Source organism: Pyxicephalus adspersus, chromosome 1 (assembly GCF_032062135.1).
Source record: "Pyxicephalus adspersus chromosome 1, UCB_Pads_2.0, whole genome shotgun sequence".
NCBI classification, from domain to species: Eukaryota; Metazoa; Chordata; class Amphibia; order Anura; family Pyxicephalidae; genus Pyxicephalus; species Pyxicephalus adspersus.
Window position 1 is genome coordinate 168629521 of NC_092858.1, and position 16470 is coordinate 168645990.

Sequence of the window (16470 nt, forward strand, 5' to 3'; positions counted from 1 at the left end):
TGATGGATTACATCCACGTGCCCTTAAAGAGCTGAGCTTGGTTATTTCAAAGCCAATTGTTTCTAATTTTAGAGACTCTTTAATGACTGGCATAGTACCAATGAACTGGCATAAAGCCAATGTGGTTCCTATCTTCAAAAAGGGAGCAAAGTCATTGCCAGGTAACTACAGACTGGTTAGTTTAACGTCCATAGCTGGAACGGTCCAAGGGAGTTTGATAAAGAACCACATAGAGGAGTTTCTGCTAGAAAATAATAATATAAGTGAAAGTCAGCATGGCTTTAAGAAAGACTGAAGTTGTCAAACAAGTTTACCCCCTTTTTTGAGAAAGTAAGTAAACAGGTAGACAGTGGAATATCATTGTATTCTATTGCAGGTCCTGTGCTCATGTGTTGGGCTTTTAATTGATTATACCAGCTGTGCAGCTTGAAAATGAATTAAAAAAAGAAGGTTGGTGTGAGGGAAAGGAGTGGAATGGATATTGTATACACTCTTCCTGGAGTTGAACACATAGACACAAATAGTGGCAATTGTGGTCAGGCAACATGGCTCAAACTTCATTTAATTAAAAAAAAAAAAAGCAAAAGTATTTAGTTAAATTTAAAGGGGTCATTTCTCCACAGGATGAAACTTTTATATAATGTCATTTATTTTTTATTAAATGGTTTAAAAAAACATTTTTTAGCGAAGACCCCTCCCACCATGGAAACTAAAGTTGAAATCCCACATATCACACATACCCAGGAGACTGCAGACTGCTCCTTGTGCGCATGCTTGAGATTGAGCATGTGTCATAAGGGATTTTACCGTAATGTAAAAAAATATATATGACGCACCAAATGATCTTGTGCCTGAGCAGTGTCAGATCAGATGATATGAGCAGAAGCCAGAAAAAGAAGAATGAGGAGGCCAGTGACTGCTGTTTATGTGGTGCCGGAAAGAAGGCAACCAGGAGGACGTTGGACCCAGTGGACTTAGTATGGGGAATGTATGAGGGCTTTTTTTACAGTGAAGGTGTTTTTATTAAAAAAAGATTATGAAAGTTACACTTTATTAGCTCTGTTGATCTGAGTGAAATATGTATTTTTAATAATAATCATATGTTTTAAATATAAATATTAAATAAATACAAAATATAATCATAAATAGATGAAATCACCATGGAAACGTCCCTTTGATTTTATTTATATTTTACTGTCACTACACTACAAGCGTTGAGGTTCCCATAACGAGGCTTGGTTTTGAGGCGATCATGTATTCTTGAGAACGATCCCAGAACGAGGCTATGTTGTGAGGAGGTCACGAAATATATCGCAATGTCCCAGAATGAAGCTGAATTTAAGGTCATGTGATCTGTGGAAAGGTACCCAGAACGAGGCTTGGCTCTCGGAAGCCGGAAGTGTGCATAGTAAAAGAGGGCACTAGAAGAGGACTGGTTGCTTATAATGCTATTGGAAATGTGTTTTCCTTGATTCATATTCTGAGGATGCTCAGGTACAGATATTGTCATCTATTACAGTAGCTCTATTGCTAAAAGTGCCTGCATTGCATACATTTTATCAAAAATAATTTGTCAAATAGCATTAGGCTCCCAACCTTTAACACCCAGGGTGCAAATATCAAAGTGCACCCCATATATTTTTCAATGTCAAATTTAAACAGAGGTGGGATGGCCAATTAAATGAAATAAAAAATGCAAAAATAATTAGGATTCACTAAAGAAAAAAACATATTTGTTGTATGACAATGATCCATTCATTTTCTCTGATTAATATTCACTGTAAATACCTTATGTCCTTTCAAAAGAACTGCCTAATTAATGTGGCTACAATTCATTCTCCATTCACTATGTCTACATTTGTAGCCACCCCATTGTGCTGTACAGAGCTGAGACTACAAATGTCACCACCCCCATCCATTATACACCATGCAAGGAATCATGGGACTTGTAGGCATGAGCTTATAGGCAGGAAGCTGACATTGCAGCCATTGTGCTGCCCTCTAGTGTTTAGCTATAAATAGTGAACATCCTAGCAGCTTTTTTTGTAAAGTAAAGACACATTTTGAAAATATATTTAAACATTTTTTTATATACCCTGTTTAGGATAAGAAAGCATGGACAGCTTTACTCTGACGTCAGACCACACATCAAGCCCAGCGAGTCCCACGCTGTCTTTGGCTTCTCTCCTCTTTTTGGTAGCTGTTGTTCCATCTAACGTGCCATCGTCTTTCCTTCGAGTTCTTCAAGCTTTTGAGTTTATGATATGACATACAGGGTTTCCTATAAAGTCCAGTAAAACAAAAGTCTTCAATCTTCTATGGTTTAGGATTTAGGATTGTGATACCCTGAAAGTTTCCAATATATATATATATATATATATATATATATATGCATTCCGTATACTATACGGGGTGGTAAGGATGGAAAGAAAAGGGGAACCCTTTAATATTTAAAGTGGACTGCTTTTCTTTTACATAATTTTAAAATTGTGGCATTGGATCTACTTTTGGGTGCCTTCTCCATTGTATTGCAAACACAATGCCTTGCCTAAAGTGCCAATATTAACCTCCCTGGGGGTATTCCAGAGTGTGTCTCAGGGTAAATTTTCAGTACCAAAAGTGGTAACCCCAAGCCACACTTGGAGTGGAATGCCAGGGAATTTTAAAGTCGTATCTGGTTCCAATGTTCCAGCGGTGCCTGCGGCGGCGTCCAGCGATGCCTGGCATCTGCGTCCCTGGCATGTGAATTTTGAGGATGTGAGGCCAGGGGAAGCAAATGCTGGCTGGCCATTTCTAAACCCTATAATTTTTCTGAATTGATCTCAAGCTGGTTGTTAAAGTAAGGCATCTTAAAAATATACAAGAACTGAAAAAGGTTTGTATACAGCAATAAATCAAAATTCCTGCTAACCTAGTTTTTTTTCAACCAGGGTTCCTCGAGAGGTTGCTCGGGGTTCTTTGAGCAATGAGCAATTTGTAAATTTCAGGTCAGATTAGGTGATAACCTTTTTGGCTATCTGCAATGGTGAATTATGTTATCAAGTAGAGGGATAGACAGGCTTTTATAGGCAGATTTTTTTTTTAAAAGTAAATCATTTTTTTTAAAGTTACACAGTATATTCCTATACCATACATAGATCAACTAGCTAATGATTTACAAACAATCAAAGTCTGTGATTACATACACTTATTTTCACATTTCAAGTAAAAATATCAACTTCAGTTTTTTTAAAAGGTCTCAAGTTGTCAACGCGTTTCACCCTTAGGCTTCTTCAGGAGAGGATTGAGATTGAAGTTTAACTTGAATAATAAATATTTATATAGTCACAGTGATACAGAGTTGATAAAAACTGCGAGACTTCCACGCCAAATGATCCCAATGAGGGAAAAAGGGGAGATTATGTATGGTAATATAATGTTATCAGCAACACAAAGCAGAAAGTGTAGATAAAATTGGATAAAGGATTTGAAATAGCTGGACTTGAAATTATTCTTAACTGAAATATGGTATCATTAAGTCATTGAGATCGTATTTGGGTGAACACATATTTAGCTCCAGGTATATTTTAGGGTGTTAGAGGAGTGAGGGAATAGGTTTGCACTGCACAGTATCACTGTCAGCCCAAGTGCTGATTACTGATTTACAGGATTACCATACCATATGGGGGTCTGGATCAGTTTCAGGTGAAGGTAGACAACAGACGAGGTGTCGGCAGCAAGCCGCAAGAGGGTGACACTCTTCCCAATGGCCAGCAATGTAAGAGGAATTCTTCCACTACTATAGTAGTAGGGGTTCCCTTAGACCTAAAAGTTATTTAAGGGGTTGAAAAGTTTGAGAAACACTTTGCTAACCCCGGAATAAACAGGCAACACAGTGGCTCCATAGCTAGCATGCTTTTCTTGTGGCCTAGTTTTATTTCCTGACCAGGGGAGTATCTGCGTGGGGTTTGTATCTTCTACCTGTGAGTTTCCTCCAGGCTAAATAAAAAATAAACAAGATAAAAAAAAATCCTAATTACAATGAAAAATTAAATACATAATTCATTAAGCACATAAACAATTTATGAGCCTGAAACCTCCTTTTCTTTACTACCTAATTTTTCATTGTATGTAATTTTGCTAGAGGTGGCTCTAATACTACAGTAATAAGAGCGAGAAAAGGAGTCATCTTACCCCAATAAAAATCCGCATTAGCAGAGACAGAACATATGTTGATTGACCTAACTTTATTTTTTCTCCAAGCAAAATTGCAATTTTAAACCAATTCTCCATAAAAAGTATAGCAATGGAAAATACTTTACATGCTGCTTGTTAATGGATGGGTCAGATTACAGTTTATTAAAAGCCATTCATGCAGAAACCCAGGGAAATTCATGTGAGTTCACCAAACCTTTTCTTTCCTTTTATTCACAATTGTAAGATTATCTCTGACCTTGAATTTTTTTTTATAACAATATGACGATGAAAAAACTCTGCTTTGTTAATTTTTAGGTAGGACATTGGAGATGACTACCTTACCTGTGACAATACTTCGAAGATGGATGGCCTTTCATAAATCAGTGTACAGACCCTGCACCTATAATGTGTACAGCACTTGGCCTGCCTGCTTTCTGTCAAACCAAACCAATCACAAAAAGACCTTACTGGATCACAGATGGCCTCACCCACACCACACATACCCCCCTCTCCTAAATAGCTGGTATCCTTCCAGGTCTCAGAGCTCAAATACAGACAAACATGCTGCAACAAGACGTCACTTTTCTGCTGCGGCTCTGGTCAAGTCAATGCCAGCGAATGTCCAGCCTTACCTGCGACTTATGAGACTGGATAAACCTATAGGTAACTTGCTGTAAACATTGTATTAATGTGTAATAAGTGGAAGTTGTACTGAGTTACCCTGTGTTCTCCCCAGCCCCCTTTAGCTGGGTGCACCATCTGGCATTTTTCAGTAGCTACCCCACTGTTTTTGGTGGTTACTGAAAAGTTGGGTCGCAATACAGGGGCTGCCATCTGCTTACAATTTCTTCCCAGCTTAAACAATTTCTGGGTTGACCACTGGTTACCTATGCATTACCATATCTTCTCTCTCCCTCATAAAATGCTGGTTGCCTGGCTGTTCTTTTAATTCAACTGCTTTAACAGTGGTTTAGAATTTGTTTGCAGGAGCTGTCCTGAAATCATTGGCTGCATGTTTGTTGCTGCATATACCTTTAAGGAAGAAACAGATATACTACTCATTATTTTTTATTGTGTATTTAGCTAAGGCATCGGATATATTTTTCTGTGGAAATGTGACAAACTTAATTCATGTTAAAGCCAAGCTGATCTTTCAGTTTGAATCAGCTAAATATTTTCTATGTGCATAAAAAGGCCTGCTCAGCCTTACTGTTGGTTTTCTTAGGAAGCAGCTACAGCTTGAATGAAAAGTCTGTCCCCTGTCAACATGCTGCCAAGGATGACCCTTGTTCTGTGTGTAGAAGCAGTTCTTTCACTGCGGAGGTCCTCCAAGCCTTCTGATTAGAAAGCCAAGCCTCTTTAATCAGCAGGACGTGAGTATTTTGCTGATTGAAAGTTCCATCATTCATTCAACAGGTGGATTACATTAAAAATTCTCACCACTGCTTCCACGCATTGAGCAAGAGTATAGCCAGCAAAATGATAATTAAGGAATTATTTTTAGGGATAGTGTTGAGGATGCCATGAAACATCAGATAAGTGCCTGCCTGCTGCAAATCAAGTCTGCTACAATATATATCACACAGGTCAATGTCCAATTCTAACTTGTCTAAATCTTTTATTATTTTGCAGGAACATGGTTGCTGTACCTGCCCTGCACCTGGAGCATTGCCCTAGCAGCAGAACCAGGAAGCCTGCCTGACCTCTCTATGCTGGCCTTGTTTGGCACAGGAGCGATATTGATGCGAGGTGCTGGGTGCACTATTAACGACATGTGGGACAAAGATTTTGACAGAAAGGTATACCATAAATAAACATAATGTTTCTTTGATTGAAATGTCCCTAACAAAAGTATACCAGAGTGATAGAAATGAGAAATAAAATGAAAAAAGAAAAGGTCTTTGTTGGGAGTTATTTTAGGTACCAGTTCCCCCACAACTGATATTTCAGATAGTTAAACTGTTTGACCGTCTTCTGTATCACTCAGGAACTCTTTTGTTGGGATTTCGGTGTTTCATTCTAACGCTACCAGTTGTATTTGTTATGTACGATTGCGGAGGATGTAATAGGAGGAGCTGGGAACGCACAAAGCTGAGCGGGAACACTCGGGATTCCTAGGAGGACAGGGGCAGTGTTTTCACAGGTGGTCATTCTTGCTCAACAGGTGATTGTTGGGGGACATTATTATTATTATTATCATTACAATGTATTTATAACTCAGCGCTGTACAAAGTCCATAGACAAGTCACTAGCTGTCTCTCAAAGGGGCTCACAATCTAATGTCCAGAGAACTTATCTCTGAGCCACTGTGCTGCCCCCATCCCCAAATATAAGTTTCCCTCTAGCTCATGGTCAATGTGTTTTTTTTTTTTTTCCCATATCTTTATTAGTTTTTTACAACAATAGTAAAATGAAGAATCACAGAATTACACGTTAAGCTACAGTTTCATAAAGTTAAAAAAAAAAAAAAACAAATAAAGCTCATGGAATGTTGAAACACTACCAGTAATTCACAATGTTGCTGAGCATAGCCGTCTTGGTATACAGAGGGGAAATACATTAAAGCATATATAATGGTGGGGGACCAGATCTGTGTGGAATTTCATATTAGTATACCCAATGTCACTTATAAAAGCACATTTAAGGGCCCCAGAGTAGCATTTACATTCAAATGTATTTTTGAATAAAGACATCAGATCTACCAATTGATGAAAACATGTTTTAATTCACTCCCTTTTCCTGATTTATTGACAGCCCTGCTACTCTTACTGCTCCAACCTGCTGCACAATATATGTGGCACTGTCATGTCCCAAAGGGCCAGGAAAAACAGAGATATTCTAACATGTATGGTACATTTTTGTATAATTGATGGAAAATTATATAGTAAACAAATGGTGGCTCAGTGGTTGGCACTCTGGCCCTTGCAGCGCTAGGTTCCAGTTTCAATCTTGTCCAGGACACTATTTGGTGTTTGCAGGTTCTCCCCGTGTTTGCATGAGTTTCCTCCGGGCACTCCGGTTTCCTCCCACATTCCAAAAAACATGCAGTTGGGTTAATTGGCTTCCCCTGAAATTGACCTTTGACTGTATTAATGACATATCACTATGGTAGGGACATTAAATTGTGAGCTCCTCTGAGGGACAGATAGTGACATGAAAATGGACTTTGTACAGTGGCGCATGATTTGTCGGCGCTATATAAATACTGTGTAATAATAATAATAATAATAATATTCTCTATAGGAAGGGATCACAGATATTTTTTTAAGCATGGGAATACAGACTTACCACTCTTCATAAAACTAAAGACACAAGTTTGACCAAACATACAATTTGTCTCCAGCTCTAAGATATTTCATCAGAAGAGCTTTATCCTTGGTTATAATGGCCTCCTAATAAGAATTCTTTTTTTTTTTCAAGGTGGAGAGAACGGCAAGTCGACCCATTGCTGCAGGTGACATCTCCCAGTTCCAGTCCTTGGTTTTTCTTGGGGGTCAGCTTAGTTTGGCTTTGTGTGTACTTTTGTGCCTAAACTATTATAGGTAAGTGTTTTTTGCTTTAAATTGTTTTTTTTTTGGAATGAGAGCTGCACATACTAAATGTTCAACTGTACTGCCTGTCAGAATTACTGGTAAACATTACAAGCATTGCTGACCAAGCTGGTGATGAAAGTAGGCAGGGTACCTAAGTAAATAACTTTGAATGAGCTGGGATAATGGAAGTATGTGTGGATGTTAAAAGAAAATAAAAAATGCACAATAGAATATAAAATATAATCGCCCTCTACTGGTCGGTGCAATAAATATCACATGGTATATGCTTGGAACATGGGCTCTGGTATACCAGTTTTGGGAATTCTGATCTCCAGTTACAATAAAACAACCCTGTGTTTAGAGAAAAGTGGCATGTTTGTTTTGTTACTTTTTTGGGGATCCAGTATTTTAAACATTTACTGTAGGAGTCAATGAAGAAACTGGAATTTGTTATAGCAAAGCATTGGGGCATGCATGTAGTTTACACTTTTTGTTGAAGCCTAAGTTTATTATGTCTTTTCTTCCATGGAATCTCTCTTGCTTCACTATGCTGTTGACATATTAAAAAAAAAAACCTCTCTGCAGCTTCTAAATCACATTGTATGTAGCTCACAGTGTTTAGTGAGATTGCAGTTAGCAATTTCCAGACGGGAGATACATTTGTACAACAGGGTGGGATGGAAGGGAAAGCTGTGAACCCCCTTAAAATTAAATGTATACGTTCAAGGGTATCACAACAAAACCTGCACAAAGTCTCAGGGTTCCTCTGAAAGACAGTTGGGTTGTGCTGTGGTCACCACCTAATGGGCACCCAGTTCTAACATCTGGCCACCCAGGGGCTCCTACAGTGGTTTGTCTGTTAAACACTTGAAAGTCACTTAAGTTAATGGTTTTGTTAGCAATGCTTTTGTCTTGCTCTGGAACTAAAGGGGTGTAGGTACCAGAAACATATAATTTGTCTGCACTTATTCCTTCTTTTTTACAAGTGCTTTATAAACAACCTTTTAAACCCTTAATCATCATTTTTTTTTCTTTTGTCTTGTTTTTAGCATTGCTTTAGGAGCTGCATCCCTGTCCCTGGTGGTTACGTATCCGCTAATGAAGAGGATCACGTACTGGCCACAGCTTGTATTAGGTAAACCTGCACATATTGCAGATATAGCGGTGCTAGAAATATGGTTCAGCTTTTCTTGATGACATGGAAAGGATTATATAGTAAATAAGCTGTTTATTATTTTCTACAAATCGCCATGACTCAGAGATCACTGATAGAGATTAGTGGGAATTAAGCAATTAGAAATTAGGCAATGATATACATTGCACACAAACACTTGTCAGGACTCTTACAACAAGTTCTAAAACATTGTGGCCTGAAAATAGTGATAAAGCAGCATAGTGATAAAGCAGATTAAAAATTATAAATAAAGTGTTATCGTCAACATCCCCCAATAGACAATGGAACACAATTTTGGCCAACAACTGGAACTTTTAAGGCATTTGATCATAGATAAACAATGCAGAATAAAAAAAAAAAAAATATTTATTTTACAAATCTTAAAACATTTTACAAAAATGTACATGTAGTTGTAGTCTCCATGTTACAAATAAAGGTTGTTCGATGTGTTTCGCAGAAAGATACTACTTCATCAGGAACATAACACGTGGGTCCCAGTGCTCAACGCACAAATCTTTTAAACCCGGATGGCAAGAAATTGTAGGCGGGTGGCAGCCCTGGTATTTGTGACCCAACTCATTGATAACCACCTAAAAACAGCCAGGTGGTGCGCCCAGCTAAAAGCTAAATTGCAGTTTATTTATCCAGAATTTGTTCATAGAAATATAGTTATACATACCTAAACAGTGCATTTACCAACAAAATGAGTGAACTAGCAGAGTTCTTTCAGTCTAGATGGTTTAGGGGTATAACAGAAAGCCCCTGCTGCTGTAAGTATGTATCACTATATTTAAATAAACTAATTTTGACTAAATAAATTGCAATTTATGGATTATATCATGTTATAGGTCCCATGTGTTCTGTTCTTAAAGAAACGGTATCTTTCCGCAAAACATGTCAAACAAACTACATTATTTGCAACATGGAGACTGCAAATACATGTACCTTTTTGTGAAAAGCTCTAAGATTTGTATAGTAATTAATGGTTTTGTATACTGCAATGTTTATCTATAAATGAATGCCTTAAAACTCCCAGTTGTTGGCCAAAATTGCGTTCTATAGCATAATTAACAAGTTATTTAACTTTAAAACCGATGGCCTGTAACTTTATAAACCTAAATAGGACTGCCATGGTTGAGGGAGAACAGCCATTTTTTCAGTTCTTGGCTGCCATCCTCTACCTGATCTGAAATATCCCCCTCTCCCAACCAGGATGACCTGCTGATCTTCTCAGTTACTACTTTTGTTGTGCATTTTTTTACATTTTGCACCCAAGAATCTCTATACAAGGGGTTGGTAACCCAAAGTACCAGATACTATTGTCACATTCTTCAGTAGAATCTTTTTAGTAGTGCATTGAAAATGTACCCCAGAGAGGGGAATCGAGATGAGAAAATCCCAGTCCCAGGACTAGGAGAGCAGAGATAAAACATACTAAGGCTAAGCACACAAGACCTAACCTGCAGGGTGTTTATTGGAAGGGGGTTTCTGTATATATAAGGGTAGACAGGGCTGGGGTGAAAGTTCCCCATACCTAACACTTGAATAAGCTCAAAGTATATTATGGTTCTTTTCCCTAAACACAGGGTTGTTTAATTGTATCTGGTGATCAGCAGTCCGAGGCTGGAGCCTCTATTCCAAGTGCATAGGTCTGCTTAGGTATTTCTAAGTGCTGTATACATGTGCTAATTCCCGAGCTCCCTGCAGATCGCTTCCATGACCACAGGAACCCCGTGATCAGCCGTGCAGAACCAACTCACCGATCTAAGGCTTATCTCCACAAGCATTTATAAAATCATGTTGATGCGCTGGAATTTCATATGCAGTTTTAAGTGTTAAGCATTTTTGGTGTGGCTAGATGCATTTAATGCATATAACCTCCCTTGTGGGATGAGAGCTGCAAGAAATGATAATTCCAACATGGCTGCAGGTCCTTTGACCACTGTGGAAAAATGTGGCAATACCCTGAAAAAAGTTTGACTATACAGATCTGTCTGTCCATATCACTGATTTTTGTTTGCTGCCTTGGAAGACAGAAGAAGCACAAAGGCATACTAGGTGATAACAGAGAAAAGATGAAATTACATTGTAATAATTTCCCAGTAGGTCTGTTTTTAAGCGGTTTTCTACAATGCCATGTTGCACTGTGCTTTTTATTTATTTTTTTAGGACGCAATGCAAGATTGGTAGTTTGGAAGCAGGTATTGGGTAGATTGGGGGTGAAAAAAAAATGATCGATGAGTATCTTTTGCATCGCAAACACACTGCCTTGTTTTTCACATCCAGTATTAGCCTACAGGCTGCTTCTATTTTGAAATCCTAAAATATTGTTTTTACACACCCAAAGCTAAAAATAAACCTGTGGGCGGAAATAATGTCAAATATTCCCTAAAGCCTAATGGCACGCATAGATGTTGTCAAGACTCCATTACCTTGTACCAGGTTTTACATAAACTGTCTTTTTTACAAAATGTTGTTTATTAATTGCATCTAGGTTAATGCATTTATCATTTATCTTTATATGTTAATACATTTATCTTTTATCTTTATGTCTAGGGCTAACATTCAACTGGGGAGCGTTGCTAGGCTGGTCTGCTATTAAAGGATCATGTGACTGGTCCGTGTGTCTTCCCCTGTATCTCTCTGGAGTCATGTGGACACTGGTTTATGATACCATCTACGCACACCAGGTAATTCCTCCTATTTGTCAGGGCAAAAAAGCCTTTAAAATTATTAGGACCCCTAGTGGAATATTAAAAAGAAAACAAAAACTTAGACTGCTATACCCACCTTCAATTCAGAGAAATCTATGCAGTTTTTCTTTTCCTCCAAAAGATATCCTCAATTGTTTAACACAAAATGTTGGGCGCCATTGCCTTGCCCTCTAGGGGGACGTCATGTGAAAGCAAAACCTTCCCCACTCTATCTAAACAGAATAGCCTCCCCTAATAGGAGGAGAGAATGTAGTAGAGAAGAGGGAGAGGTGTTTATTATTACTCCTGGGTGACAATGCTCCTGCAAAGAATTAACACAGTGAGCACATGTTGCCAATAAAAAAACAAAAAAAACAATCTCAACTCTGTTTTTTTAGGATAAAAAAGATGACGCAATTGTTGGGGTAAAGTCAACCGCACTGAGATTCAATGAGCAGACGAAGCCCTGGCTCAGCGGATTTAGTGCAGCAATGCTTGGTGGACTTACTGCGACGGGAATAAACTGTGACCAGACATTTCCCTATTATGTCGCTGTTGCACTTATTGGAGGACATCTTGCTCGTCAGGTAACTTTTTTCCCCTACAAGATTTTTCTAGCATATAGAAAGGAATAATGTTGAGTGAGACCCTTGCTGTCTATGTGGATGCAGTGGTCTCTTTGCAGAGACGACACACCGTCTGTTGGGCCAGGGCGAATAAAATTTGCTGATTGCAGAGCTATAGGCCTAAATCAGAAAAGGTGGGGGGGGGTATTAGTACACTCTACAAGGGGTTATTTCTATTTAACTTTTTTGCTGTTATAGAAAAAAAATAACTGTAAGACAATAAATGCCATTTGTTTTCCTGTCCTAAAATGTATTAAGTTGATTTAATTTGAGGGTCATTTCAGCCTAAAACAAATACAATAGTTAAAACCAGTGGTGATGTTATTGAATGGCATATACTACATGATCATTAGCAAGGTAACCACAAGATGTATATAGCATGACTGGTGCAATTCAAGGTGTCTTCTGTATGTTCTTTGATTTCATTGGGCCGCTCCCATGAACTTCAGAAGTTTTCTTCCTGGTTCAGATAGCAAGATGGTTTCTGTCTGACTTCAACAGTTATACATATTAGGACATTCATATATAAATTTCAGAAGTGTAAATTTGAAATGATTCCCATTTTTTTTTCTTCCTCCTGTAACAGATTTATACTTTAGACATAAACAATACAGAGGACTGCTGGAAAAAGTTCAGTGCTAACCGCAATGTAGGTTTTTTACTTTTCGTTGGCATTGTGCTTGGAAACCTCTGGAAAAGAAAAGACGCCAGTGAAATCAATAATGCATCTCCTTAGAGCTCGAGATAGAAGAATGTCTGGCTGGAGTATTAACCCCTAACCTGATCTTTTCCTGCTGGAAGTCAGAGGCATGGATCACCCATGTAGCATTACATGACATGTTTCTCTCCTTTGTATGATCAATTTCCTAAAAAGAACTTGATCATTCTTGATTAGGGTTTTCTTTCAATTGGATTAAAGAACAGGTCTTTCTACTTGGGCAGCAAGCATACATAGATGACCCAAAACTACATGTGATTCAAATCACTAAAATCATCGGTAAGCTAACCCATATATTTAAAAAATAGTTTTTAATTTTTTTTTTTTTAAATATGTGGTTTTCAGTAAAAATAATACCTGTTGATTGAAAGGCAATGGTCCAGCAACAATGCTCACCGGAAGCCATTTCCCCAATCTAACTCTTCACCTATAGCAAGCTCCGCTCAGCCTCAGGAGTTGCGCCGTCTCAGCACATGGTGCCTCCAGGACTTCTGTGAATCCACAAGGAGTGGCATCTGGAGAAGAACTGACAGAGGGCCAGGAGCCCACAGATATCACAGTACAGGAGAGTCCAGCACTGTCATGTCCAGAAAACAAAGCCACAGGTCAAACACAAGTAATCCCTCCGCCAAACACACTATATCCAGGAGTGAAGATAAAACAGAGCCAGCGTCACAGGCACAGGTCGGCTCAGGCACCATACAATCTCATGTTTATGAAAAGAGGCAGAATTGGCAAAAGCAAATACAATGAATAAACACAGCAGCAGCAGGTCAACAAGCCTAATGCTACAACAGGCTACAACAGGCAGAAAAACTTCCTGCTCATGTTCTAGCTTCTAATGGGAGGAAGCCAGGGACAAATCTGCTCCTAAACTCCTCTTCCACCTGTGCACAGCCTCAGTTAATGTGCTTGGGATGCAGAGATGGAGCATCTCAGCCTGCACAACTAAAGGGAAACAGGAGATGCTGCTATTCCTTTGTTCTCCTGCTGCACAGAATAAACAGTGTAATACTGCAGTGATGCACCTGCAGGATGCCTAGCCATATCAGTGTCCCCTAACATTAATTACATAATTATAGCTTTCAGGAGAGGAAGTAAAACTTTTTTATTTGCAGCAGATAAATATATAAAAGATATGACCGATAAAACAATGAAAAAGTTCCAGGCAACAACCATTTCTGCAAGAGATACAAAATAAAGGGCTACATAAAAAAACAAGAACTCCTTCCTCCTGCTGGACACTTCTCACAAATTATTTTTTATATATAGGGATTTAAGACCTTCCTCCTTCCTAAATACGACTTTTCTAGTGATAACCCCACAATTCTATCTATGTAGGGGAATCTGGACATCTTTCCTCTAGCTGGTGACCTCTGTAATAATACACATGACAATAGTATCTATATAGGGGAATCAAGACCTCTTTCTTTTTTCTGGTGATCTCTATTGATATCCCATAATTCTTTCTGTAAAGGATAATTGGGACCTCTTACCTTCTGCTGTTGATCCCTGTAGTGTTACACCCCACAATTCTATCTATGTAGGGGAATCAGGACTTCGTTCCTCTAGCTGGTGACTCCTCTAGTAATACTGGTAGTCCCCGAGTTACATACGACATAGGGACTGTGGATTTATTCTTAAGTTGAATTTGAATGTAAGTCGGAACAGGAACATTATTTTAATAAATGCAATTAGGACAGCTGTTTGTCTCAACATATTATTAGGCAGCATTGTGTCAGTTACTGTATAAAATCCTCACTGTGAGTTAGTCACAAACAAAGCAAACAAAAATAATTTTTGGAGCCTAGACATTCATTAACTTCTGGAGCAGGCTGTGCTTTGATATGCAAAAAGACACAACTGCAGAATTTGTCTTGGTCATTAAAGGGTTACAAGATGTTGCTCAGCCGTGTTTACCAAAAGATTTTTTTTTAAATAATTTTTATTAGTAGAAAGAAAACACTGTACAAACATTGATAAAGAAAACACACAAAAAAGGAGATACTCGATATTCAAGTATAAAGTATAAAATTCAAGTTAATAAAAAAATTATGACAGAATCACCTTTGACCAGAAATCCACCCTGCTAACATATTGTGACCATGGGTATGTTTGCTTTCTAACATTTTCCTTTTTTTTCAACATAATAAATATAAAGGGGAGGGAAACTAAACTAATAACATTCATAATGTCAAATGTCAAATTATGAATAATACATTAAAGAACACACTTTATGTATCGTTACCAAAAGATTTTAAGCCTCCCTCCTGCACACGAGTGAGCAGGGAAGCCCCATTCCTATCTAAGAGTCATCCGTATGTTGGATGTCCTTAACTCTGGGACTACCTGTACACCCAACAATAGTATCTATACAGGGGAATTAGGTGCTCCTGCTGGTGATTCTTCTATTGATATCCCATAATTCTTTCTGTAAAGGATAATCATGACCTCTTACCTTCTACTGTTGTTCCCTGTAGTTTTAAAGCCCACTATTCTATCTATATAGGGGAATCAGGACCTCCTTCCTTCATTCTAAAATTCTATTCTGTTTCCCCTCTGCTTGACCAGACTATTTGTTTGGTTTGCAATCATCTGAAATAAGCACATTATGTGAAGTAGAAATACCTGTTTCTCAGATCATTATCTAAACAATGTTAAGCTATATTTCAGGAAATAAAATTGCATTTGGATGTTGTAATGCTTCAGGCAGACTCTGGGTTAAATTACACCTGTTCTCCCTGTAAGGTGTTCTCAAGGTGACCATCTTTAATTCTGGCTGTAAAATGTTTATTTTAAAGATAATAAATTATTTTGAAATATATTGTCTGTGTTATCTGCAATACATTTCTTTTTGCAGTAGTTGCTTTGTTTTAGAAATTTTACTGCAGATATTTCTCAATTCAAGATAAGAAAAATATGAGAAAATGTGTGAATACCTCAATATGACATGAATATCCTTAGAGAAGCATGTTTATAGTATAGGAATCTACCTGTAGCACCTTGTTGACAGTGCCTAAGGGTTTCCAGCACTGTCATCACTCACATATACTGTGTATATCCAAACTTGCTTTTATTGCTCAGTATACTGTGGAGCATTTCACAAATAGCACAGCATACAGTATATAAAAGAAATCCATTTGAGATATATAGTGTACAGCTCAGCATATAAGGTACATCAGCAAACAGTATATAATAGAAATCCATTTGATATATATATATATATATATATATATATATATATATATATATATATATATAGAACAGCATATATGAATGACCATGCAGTAGTGGGATACATAGTTTACAGCTCAGTATATAATAGAAATCCATCTGTTATATATAATGCATATCATATGAGATACATGAGCATTCAGTATATACTATAAATCAATGTGGTATATATATATAATGTACAGCAAAACATATATTGGGGTACAATATGTACAGCAGAGTATATAATATACAGTACAGTATATATTGCAAAGTAGCATGTTATATTTATACAGCTGACTAATGTGTAGTATATAATGTACAGAATATTAGCTAC

At 37.8% G+C, this 16470-nt stretch overlaps 1 protein-coding gene across 2 annotated transcripts; it reads left to right on the forward strand.

Annotated features, from left to right (window-relative positions):
- Positions 1–1359: 1359 nt before the first annotated feature.
- Positions 1360–15744, forward strand: COQ2 (coenzyme Q2, polyprenyltransferase). 2 transcript variants are annotated; one of them, XM_072398320.1, is made up of 9 exons: positions 1401–1494; positions 2105–2196; positions 4492–4839; positions 5809–5975; positions 7597–7718; positions 8759–8844; positions 11440–11573; positions 11975–12163; positions 12789–15744. In XM_072398320.1, exons 1-9 carry the CDS (start codon positions 1487–1489, stop codon positions 12936–12938), a joined length of 1296 nt encoding a protein of 431 aa, XP_072254421.1. In that variant the 5' UTR covers positions 1401–1486; the 3' UTR covers positions 12939–15744. The 2 variants fall into 2 exon arrangements, with proteins under 2 accessions (XP_072254422.1, XP_072254421.1); XM_072398321.1 differs by lacking the exon at positions 2105–2196 and having other exon boundaries at positions 1360–1494.
- The last annotated feature ends 726 nt before the right edge of the window (positions 15745–16470 follow it).